Source organism: Lactuca sativa, chromosome 2 (genome assembly GCF_002870075.4).
Source record: "Lactuca sativa cultivar Salinas chromosome 2, Lsat_Salinas_v11, whole genome shotgun sequence".
Lineage (NCBI taxonomy): Eukaryota > Viridiplantae > Streptophyta > Magnoliopsida > Asterales > Asteraceae > Lactuca > Lactuca sativa.
This window is the reverse complement of record NC_056624.2, coordinates 137952431-137963618: the sequence shown is the minus strand read 5'-3', so window position 1 is coordinate 137963618 and position 11188 is coordinate 137952431. Positions and strand designations below refer to the sequence as shown.

The following is an 11188-nucleotide window of genomic DNA, read 5'->3' as shown; positions in this document are numbered from 1 at the left end:
ATTAATGCAATGGATGATGTTGTTGCTTGTTTACTACTTTACATTGTTGTTGATATTATACATGACGTCCTCCACCCCAGAATGTTTCCGCCATTCTTGGTTTTGGGGTGTGACTTGGAGACTCTAAAATCGGTTCTTACATTTCAAAATACCAGTGGTGTGTGTAGCCGATTTTGGACTTATATATATATATATATATATATATATATATATATATATATATATATATATATATATATATATATATATATATATATATATATATATATATATATATATATAGAATATCAAGGGTCGTGTGTAACCCGAATCCATACCCATAAGCTTATGATCCACCCATTTGATTTGGATAACTACTTCATGGACTAACCTATAAGCCCATCACAAATCAATCATGAATCATTAGCACAATCCATATGTACCAATTTAATTTGTCTCTTTTGATCACTAAATTAATTCTTAAATTAATTCTTGATAAATACTAATTAAATAATATGATTGTTCAATTAATATATTATACTTATAATATATTAATAAATCATAATTAACCTCTTACTCAAATATCATTCCTAACATATTGCTTTGATCATTACAACCCAAATAGACCATGCTACTATCGGGTCAAGTACATACTAATTATAGTTATGGGCTTATACACCTTTCCAATAGTCTCCCACTTGGATAAGTGTAACATCCCAATTTTCAAGGCCCAAAATTTCATTTTTAATTAAATAACTTATGAAATTTTATGTTGCATGAATGTGACGTTTCAAATTCCAAACTTATGTACAAGTTTTGAAACCTCTCAAGACGTTTAGAATTCTATAACTTACATTAGTTAATTGTTCCATAAATAAGGACTTTTCATATTCCATAACTTGAGGACAAGTTATGGAACTTTTTCAAGAACACATATAGATCAAATTAGCAAAATTAATTATGATATGAAGATCATTTACCAATTTGACCTAATTTGGTTCATAGTACATGATAACTTCATATTTTACAAATAACTAGTATATCACAAAAACAAGTAGTTATCTAAGAATTTGATAAACATCATGTTATTGGATGGGGATAGAAATTAACATATCATTAAATTGAATTTTATGAACCAAAATAGAGTTTGGTAATGTTCCTAATCCAAAACAGGCCAAAAACTTGAAGATTCTGCCTACTGACTGTCCAACTCGTCGAGTGCACTTATGAACTCGACGAGTTCATCATCATAAGGCATCTACTCGTCGAGTTCATACATGGACTCGTCAAGTAGGCCCTGACAGAATCCAGAATTGTCATTTTTCAGCTGTTGAAAATCACACAATTGCATCAATATAATAGAAAACACCCATGGCTCTGAAACCACTGTTAGGTTTTATGTACTCTAACATTCCTATGGTACACATACAACCCTAATGCTTTGGATCTACGTTTTCTCTAATTATGCATGCAATAAACATTTTCCAAAGCATGAAGCCTAAACTAGCATGCAAGGTGATATCTGAATCATAAAAAACTAGTTAGAATATTACCTTGTGTAGTAGCTTGAATGACTTGGCCTCAAGAAAGATTAGCACCTCAAGTGTGATGCCTCAAATGTAATCACAAAACACCAAGAACAATTAGGATGAATATAGAGAGGTTATGGAGACTCTAAAATTGGTTCTTACCCTTCAAAATACTAGTGGTGTGTGTAGCCGATTTTGGACTTATATATATATATATATATATATATATATATATATATATATATATATATATATATATATATGTGTGTGTGTGTGTGTGTGTAGAATATCAATGGTCATGTGTAACCCTAATCCATACCCATAAGCTTATGATCCACCTATTTGATTTGGATAACCACTTCATGGACTAACCCATAAGCCCATCACAAATCAATGATGAATCATTAGCCCAATCCATATGTACCAATTTAATTAATCTCTTTTGATCACTAAATTAATTCTTGATTAATACTAATTAAATAATATGATTCCTCAATTTATATATTATATTTTAATATATTAATAAATCATAATTAACCTCTTACTCAAATATCCTTCCTAACATATTGCTTTGATGAATGCAACCCAAATGGACCAGGCTACTATCGGGTCAAGTACATACTAATTATAGTTATAGGCTTAGACACCTTTTCCAACAGTCTGTGTCATAGTGGACATGGATTGGTTGAGTCGGTTTGGAGCTGCGATTGATTGTGAGAGTCAGTTGGTGACCATACGAGACCCTAGTGGGGGAGTACTTACTGTGTGTGGCGAGGGGACCAGATCTAGATCAGTTTTCTGTTCCGCCACCAGGGCGAGGCAGGGTCTATAGTAGGGATGTATGGGCTTTTTAGCGTACGTGATGGATACGTGAGTTGCCATTGAGAGGCCGAGTTCTATCTTCGAGGTTCCGATAGTGTGCGAGTTTCTGGATGTTTTCCCCAAGGAGTTGTCGGGTGTGCCTCCCGAGAGGCAGGTGGAGTTCCGATTTGATTTGGTTTCGGGAGTGGCGCCTATTGCCAATGCACCTTATCACCTTGTGCTGCCTGAGATGTAGGAGTTATCCTCATAGCTTCAGGAGCTGTTGGGGAAGGGTTTTATCAGACCGAGTAGGTCACCGTGGGGAGCGTCGATCCTTTTTTTCTAGAAAAAGGATGGTTCACACTGGGTGTGCATCGATTACTGGGAGTTGAACAAGCTGACAGTTAAGAACCGTTATCCACTACCAAGGATCAATGATTTATTCGATCAATTGCAGGGGGCGTCTTGGTTTTCCATGATTGATTCGAGATCTGGGTATCATCAGATGAGAGTTTGCGAGGAGGATATCCAGAAAACGGCCTTTAGAACTCGTTATAGGCACTACGAGTTTGCGGTGATGCCTTTCGGACTCACCAATGCACCCGCAACGTTCATGGATCTCATGAACCGGGTGTGCTGGCCCGTGTTGGACAGATCGGTGATTGTGTTCATTAACAACATTTTGGTATACTCGAGGTCCCGAGAGCAGCACGAGGAGTATTTGCGGGAGATTCTTGGTATGTTGAGGACGGAGAGACTTTATGCCAAATTCTGCAAGTGTGGTTTCTAGTTACGAGAGGTCCAGTTCTAAGGATACCTCGTTAACCAGAATGAGATTTTGGTCGACCCGACCAAGATTAAGGCAGTTATGCGATGGGAGGTGCCGAGGCCCCCATATGAGATCAAGAGTTTTCTTGGTCTGGCAGGCTACTACCGGAGATTTATCAGAGATTTCTCCAAGATCACCGTACCTCTTACAAGATTGACCAGGAAGGGCATTACGTTTTCTTGGGGGCCCGATCAGCAGGCCTCATTCGATACACTTTGCTAGAGACTGTGCGAAGCCCTAGTGTTAGCCCTTCCCAAGGGAGTGGAGGACTTCGTAGTTTATTGTGATGCATCTATATCAAGGATGGGTGTCATGCTGATGCAGAGGGGACATGTGATAACATATGCATTGAGGCAGTTGAAGCCTCATGAGATGAGGTATCCCACCCACTATTTGGAGTTGGGGGCGGTGGTGTTCGCCCTCAAGATTTGGCGACATTATCTATATGGTGTCCGATGTACCATATATACGGACCATAAGAGTCTGAAGTACCTTACGGATCAGCCTAACCTGAATATGAGACAAAGGAGATGGTTGGATGTAGTGAAAGACTACGACTATGAGATTTTGTATCACCCTGGCAAGACTAATGTGGTAGCTAATGCCCTGAGTCGCGTCGCAGAGCAGTGAGTGCTCAAATCTGAGACGTGTGCCTGAGGATGACGGTGATGACTCTAGTCTTAGATACCATCTGAGAGCCCCAGGTGGTGGCCGTGAGACCAGAGAACCGTAAGAGGGAGCTGGTGATTGGGCATATTTCCGAGTTTGAGATGGATATTCGGGGACTTATGACTTTCCGTGGGCGGATATGGGTGCTGTATATGGGTGGGGCTCGACGTATTTTGATGGAGGAGGCCCATAGGTTGAGATTCTCGATCCATCCTCGAGCCATCAAGATGTATTTGGACTTAAAAAGGGATTATTGGTGGCCATATATGAAAAGAGATGTGGAGTGGGTAGTCGAGAGGTGCTTGACCTGTCATTAGGTCAAGGCGGAGCACCAGCGTCCGCATGGCCTGTTGCAGCCTTTAGAGATTTCCCATTGGAAGTGGGAACAGATTTCCATGGATTTTATCACCAAATTACTGAGGTCAGCGCGAGGCGTCGATGCGATTTGGGTGATTGTAGACCGATTGACAAAGAGTGCTCACTTCCTGACTATGAGTGGGAGCTCTTCTATTGAGAAATTGGCTGAGATCTACGTATGAAAGGTGGTGACACGACATGGGGTGCCTACCTCAATAGTGTCAGACCAAGATGTGCGTTTTACTTCTAGGTTCTGGAAGAAATTTCATGAGGAGTTGGGTACCCAGTTGCACTTCAGTACCGCCTACCACCTACAGACGGACGGGCAAAGCGAGCGGACGATCCATACGCTCGAGGACATGCTACGTGCATGTGTTATGGACTTCGGTGGAATTTGGGGCACTTACTTACCCTTAGCTGAGTTTTCATACAACAACAACCATCATTCCAATATCGGTATGCTTCCTTTAGAGCTTTATACGGGAAGAGATGCTGGACTCCCATTTGTTGGGGAGAGGTAGGGCAGAGAGTGATGGGGAGCACTGAGAGCTCAAGACGACTGAGAAGATTCAGCAGGTCACACGGAGGTTACTGACGACCCAGAGTCGTCAGAAGAGTTACGCAGACCGGCGACGATCTGAGTTAGAGTTCCAGGTCGGAAATTATGTCGTCCTAAAGGTATCCGCATGGAAAGAGGTGATTCGATTCAGGAAACGGGGAAAGTTGGGTCCTAGATATATCAGTCCTTTCAGAGTGACCGCACGAGTGGGGAAGGTAGCTTATCGGTTAGAACTGCCTGCAGAGTTGAACCAGATTCATAACACCTTCCATGTGTCCCAGTTGAGGAAGTGTGTAGCCAATAAATTTTGTTGACCGGAGGGTACAGGTGGGAAACTCCCTTCACTTTTTGTGGGCCGCAACACCATTCCCTTCACTTTCCTTTCCTTCACCTAAACCCAATGAATGGGTTGGAAACTTCCCTCACTCTTTTTTTGTTTTTTTTTTTAAAAAATATATTTCCTATAAATATTATACTCATTTTGTAGGGAATTAAAACCATGAGTTTTGATATATTTTTTTTTATAATTTTTAGTAGGTATATAATTTAATAAGTATTAAAAAAGATAAAAAAAAGTTGGCCAATAGGAATAGGAGAGAATGAGGGAATGGGCTCCCTCACCTCTTTCCCTCACCACCTTTCCCTCAATCAGTGTATGGTGTTCAGCTAGAGAGAAAATTTTCCTCATTCTTTCCCTCAACCATACCGTACAGCCTTAGTAGTTTTAGTTTACTAAAAATATGTTGCTTTTCAATTTCTCTAGCTCATATGAAGTGGGTTGAGACGGGAAGTCAAAGGGGTACCACAATTGCAGGGAGTAAATTCACATTTTTTACATTTCCATCAACACAAAAACATCAAAGTTATCGAATGGAATTACTCTCAGCTCAGGCTATTGTTAAAACATTGTAATTTTGGTTAGTAACCAAGATAATATTTTTAAAACATTGTAATCATGTGAGGTGTTCATACTTAATTTGTATTGTATATTTTCTGCATAAATTTGTTTCCTCGAATTTGTTATCTATGTTTGGGGTTCAGGTATCAAAATCGGGTTTTAGATTTTGGGTCAGGGTTTGGGGAAGATTTCAGCCCCGATGAGGCACCCTGATAAGATACTCTTAAGGATCGGGGTGAGTATGGGAATAGTTTTCAGTTTTGAGTTTGGGGTTAGCATACCCAGCCCCAGCCCATTATCATTTCTATTTTTAAGTGGATAAATCAAAAATCTAAGTGGAGCTATCATCTCCGGTGTTAATATGATAGTACGTAATTACCTGAGGAGATATTACCATCGAAGTTACTTAGGAATCATTTACCCAAATATTACTAGTTTTACAACCACGAAACTTTAGAATCCCTTGCATTTTAATCCTTAACATCATTTTACCTAAAGATTACAACCATGGAAATTTAGAATTCCTTTTAAAACCTCTACATTTTCACCGAAACATTACAACCATGCAAGTTTACTTGAGTAATCACATTTGACTCCGGTAAGGACTTACCAAAGAGGGGTTGATGGAAATAAAAAATGGATCACATATATACCATATACAATGAATTCCACATATCTGAATTCTTCTAGAACATATGGATTTGCACATATTTGAAAAGGATTACAAGAGAGGAGCAGATGGAATTATTGCTCAAGGCCAAAAGTCGGATTTAGTTGCTGGAGAAGAAAAAGGAGTGCGAGTGGAACGAAGGTGCATAGAGTTCTAATAACTAAAAATAAAAATAATAATACTAGTAATAATAAAATTAATAAAAATAGACTTAATAATATGGTTGTTATAACTTGTTTTTTTGTCATTTCCCCCATAAGAAAACAAATCAAGAAAAGCATGCACATGCAGCAGCACATCATCGATTGTAAATTGGTGGGATCCTACAAAAAAGACAATAAAAACATGAAAAACAATGTATGGCTTTTTTCGCTAGAAAAATAAAAAATAATTAATAGCTTTAATTTTCCGATGAATTGAATGATCATAATGAGTTGTGTGTGTCTTTTATTTATTTATTATTTATTTTTGTTTGAATTTCATGCTTATTATAAAGTGTAATTATTACCGTTAACAATTGATTTAGTTTATAACAAAAAGAAGTTTTAGATTTGAGTGAGTTAGGATTACAAATATTTAGGAATCATGCATGAAATGGATTTACAAATTAGTATTCATTTCAGGTTTCCTGAATAACTGTAATGAGAAATGTGTAGTTCTACTTTTGCACTCATGGACATGAAGGAACTGCTTGAATTTCAAAAACATTGAACATACATTTGTTGCGGATGTTTCCACAATTGAACGTTCCACAGGTTCCTGAACCATACAAGAAGAGTTGTAGAGAAGTGTAAGCAGAAACGCTATGAGTTGAGTCTAGTTGTTTAACTACCATATATAGAAAATCTTTCAAAAAAAATTGAACTTACTTGCAATTGCAAAGCTTTCTCAAGTTTCTCTACAACCCAACCCATTGAGGGTCGTTGTTTTGGATCATCCTGTAAGCACAGATATGCAATCTCTGAGAACATATTCAAGGAATCGGAGTTCATCTGTTTCTTCAAATCAATATCAATTATATCATTTAAATTTCCTTTTTTGTAGCAGCTCAGAGCTAGTTTGGCTAGGAATCGCCGTTCATCATTTACATTCATGAAGCACGACCTCCCACACAAGACTTCAAACAACACCACGCCAAATGAATAAACATCCGACTCCTTTGTGAGGATACCTGTATTTATATACACAGGATCACAATACCCATGTGTGCCAGCAACATTTGTAATCACTACTAGAAAATTGGTGCAATAGCTCCAGCACAATCCGTAGCTATAAGCGGATAGCTACGGAATTGCTACGGAAAATTTGCTGTAGCATAATGGCCCGTGGCTAAATTATAGCTACGGATTAGCTACAGAATCGCTGCGGAATAGCTACGGAATTTTCCGTAGCTACTATAGCTACGGAATAGCTACAGAAATAAATAGCTACAAATTTCCTACGGAATAGCTACGAAACTAAATAGCTACGGAACTAAATAGCTACGGAATAGCTACGGATCCAAATAGCTACGGAACTAAATAGCTACGGATCCAAATAGCTACGGAATAGCTACGAAAGTAAATAGCTACGGAAATCCGTAGCTATTCCGTAGCTAACTTCGTTTTATTTTAAAAAAAAAAAAATTAATTTAAAATTTTCCAATTTTTTGTCAAATACCACATTCAATTCACATTTGTCTCAAATACCATATAAAATACACCAAAAAACGTCCCTAATACCAAGTTTGACACATTCCATTCCATTATCCAAAATATCTTACAAAAGTAAGCATTACTTAACAAAACAAACAATATCAAATGTTTACAAATTCAATTGTTCCAAAATACTTATCAATTGTCCTCAGGTGGATTATCGGGGGGAGCACGGGGTTGATTTCAAGACATATTCATCATCCTCATTACCATTTCCATTTGTTCTTTCATTTGTTGTTGTTGTTGTTGTTCCATGGTAGAAACTTGTGCACGCAACCTATCAACCTAAAAAAATGGCAACACAATGCAATAATTAAACAATATTAGCAATGTACTTTAGTTTATTATAACAATGCATTTTTGTTTATAATACTTATAGCAATATACTTAACTTTTAACAATAATAACAACGCACTTATGTTTATTATTAATTTAATCAATATTATCAACAAACTACCTAACTTTTAACCATAATAGCAACGTACTTTTGTTTATTATCAATTTAATCAATATTATCAACAAACTACCTAACTTTTAACCATAATAGCAATGTCCTTTTGTTTATTATCAACTTAATCAATATTATCAACATACTTTTTTGGTTGAGTATTAATCTTTTATTTGGTTAAAGTTTCTATATATTTTTATTTATTCTTTTTTTGAATGTCTAAAAGTTGGTGTCTAATTTTTTTATGTACATATCAAAACACTTACTATAGTTGTCATTGTTATTCCGGTTATTGATTTTTCAAAAGATGATATTTTGGTAACACTAAGAGATTGATTGGCAATTCAAATCAGTTTTATCGTTAAAAAAATAAATTAGTGCGACGAAAGCCTAAGAAAAAAAAATTTAACTCATGTGTGGAATAATACCTAAAAATAATCACAAAAATTAATGAGTAATATTCTAATAATAATCCTTTTATCATAATACCTAAGAGACTTAATGGGCCCTGTTACATAATCTTTCTAGATTATAAACTTAACGTGCCATGTTACATCATTTTTCTAGATTATAAACTTTTTAAATATTTTTAACATAGTAATTTTAATAATTAGATGATCATTGTAATATTAAAAAGAAAAATAAATAATATTAGAAATGAGTAAATCGGAAATTTAATATTCTTAATATTTTATAGGCCAAATTAATATTGATTTTTAAATTTAGTTGAGCCCATAAACTGGTTATTGTACATTTAATTATGACTATATGTTTGAAATTGAAATATAGATTTGTCTCTTTATGGTTAGATAGTTATTCTTTTGCTGCTTGGCTTATGTTTCTATACCGACTACACTTCTTCTCTTTCAATAATTAATTAATTATGATCTTTTTTTTTTCTTTTGTAATAGTTCTAATTTTTGGCTATGAGAAACAGTTTTAGTTTGGCTGTTGTGTTGAAGTATTCGGGGTCTTTATCTTTATGTGTTTGTTCTTCGATTAATAACCTCAATCTGAAATGTAGACCTAAATTATGATCTAGTCTTTACACCCAGATTCAGATCTGCTCAAGGAACATGTTAGATAATTTATTCTTAGTTTGTTCATCAAGATCTCGAACTAATTTGACTTCAGCCTCAAATCAAGCTTAGATTCGTTCATAATATTTTCCTAACTTTTAATTTTTTTTTCATAAATATAAAAAGTGATAGAACTGGTCTGATAATTATCATAGAACATATAGAGTGATAGAACTGGTCATGTCCAAAATAAAAATTATAACTAATAAGTATAGCTTTTTGGGAGGAAATGCATTCTCATAACCCCCTACCTAGTTACAAAAACATCCAACACCCATATTACCTACAAATGAAAGGTGGAAATTTGCTCTATATAAAGTAAATGTAACATGAGCAGAAATAACCTTGGGTTTGGAGAATCTTTAGAAGAGTACAGGGAGCTGAGGGGACCAATATTCAGCTTATCACTAAGGATTTGGAATCCATCTTTTTCCATTTAGAAATATTCATTTCACCTGACAAGTATCATCAATGGCAAGTAATTCAACTCAATTTTACCAATGGCAAATAGGCACAAACCCAAGAAGATAATTACAAGCTTGGGCAAACCATTTTAAATGTAGGTTAGAAATATGATATGCTCAGTTGATGTATTAATGGCCACTTTTTTCACCAAATGTGCACTTCACAATAAAGGATTGAATTTAGTATCAACACTTACCGGAAGAACTCTTAAACCACTTGTACTGTTCTTTGAATTTCACGAATATATCTTGTTAGTAGCTCTGTTTCATTGAACATGGTTGTATAAGGTTCCTTCATCAGATGATGTCCTGAAAGTTGGAAACATCTTCCTAATTTAGATAAGTTTGAAGCAAAAGAAATAATTTATTCTGTTATGGGCCTCATCCCATCATAGTTCATACAGCAAACATTAACCAAAGCTCTATTTATAAGTTAAAGTTGTAGGGAAGTTAACACCAAAGTCATTTATCTTACAACAATCTGATGACCAACCTGATACAGGATCTAAAACAAACAACAAACATTTAATTCAGCAGCTACCACATATAGTAATCATATTATCATGGATCATTCTCGAGTTCTATCAGAGAGAGACCTATAGTTGCATACATATAGCTCTGAAGCTCATATACATAATCATTAACAGGAAATAAGTTTGCCCCATGAAATTACTATATGAAAAAGTTGAATGATCTCATAGGCATAACAACAAACAGGTGGAGTGCAATACCCTCAGGATTTAAAGAAACAAAAAGAATATTAGAACCACTTCCCAAAAACTCATGAATCTACAACAGAAATGAAGAATTGACCACATTTATTTCAAAAAAAAAAAAAACAAACTAGGGTTTTACCTTTCTGGGGAAGAATCGAGCAAAGAGGCCGAGAGAGAGGAGGGAAGATGCGCCGGAGAAGAAGGTGGGTTGGGAGGGACGGTCGGCGACGGCAATGTCGACGTCGAAGAGGCCGCCGGCGATTGACGAACGAGAGGGGAAATAGGTCGGCTTCACAGCTTCTTTTCTATCTGTTCGTCGAATGAAGGTAGATAACGTCAGGGGTATTCAATAACAGGTAAATATGATGGATTTTAATTAAAAAAAAAAAATAGCTACCGATTTGCTACGACCCAGCTTCGGAATCTGCTACGGATTAGCTACGGACGGGTTTTAGCGACGGATTAGCTACACATTAGCTACGGCAAAAAAAAAAAA

At 36.2% G+C, this 11188-nt stretch overlaps 1 protein-coding gene across 3 annotated transcripts; it reads right to left on the bottom strand.

The window, feature by feature from the left end:
* Positions 1-5699: 5699 nt before the first annotated feature.
* On the bottom strand, positions 5700-11188 carry LOC111913005 (uncharacterized). 3 transcript variants are annotated; one of them, XR_002857397.3, is made up of 5 exons: positions 10832-11187; positions 10174-10285; positions 9857-9967; positions 7161-8270; positions 6706-7050 (listed from the first exon to the last, which is right to left on the bottom strand). XR_002857397.3 is itself a non-coding variant. In XM_042899188.2 (3 exons), the coding sequence occupies exons 1-3, from the start codon at positions 7383-7385 to the stop codon at positions 6366-6368; spliced, it is 516 nt and encodes a 171-aa protein (XP_042755122.1). In that variant the 5' UTR covers positions 7386-7557; the 3' UTR covers positions 5700-6365. The 3 variants fall into 3 exon arrangements, 1 of the variants encoding a protein (XP_042755122.1); XR_002857398.3 differs by lacking the exon at positions 9857-9967 and having other exon boundaries at positions 6677-7050; positions 10832-11188; XM_042899188.2 differs by lacking the exons at positions 9857-9967; positions 10174-10285; positions 10832-11187 and adding an exon at positions 5700-6614 and having other exon boundaries at positions 7009-7050; positions 7161-7557.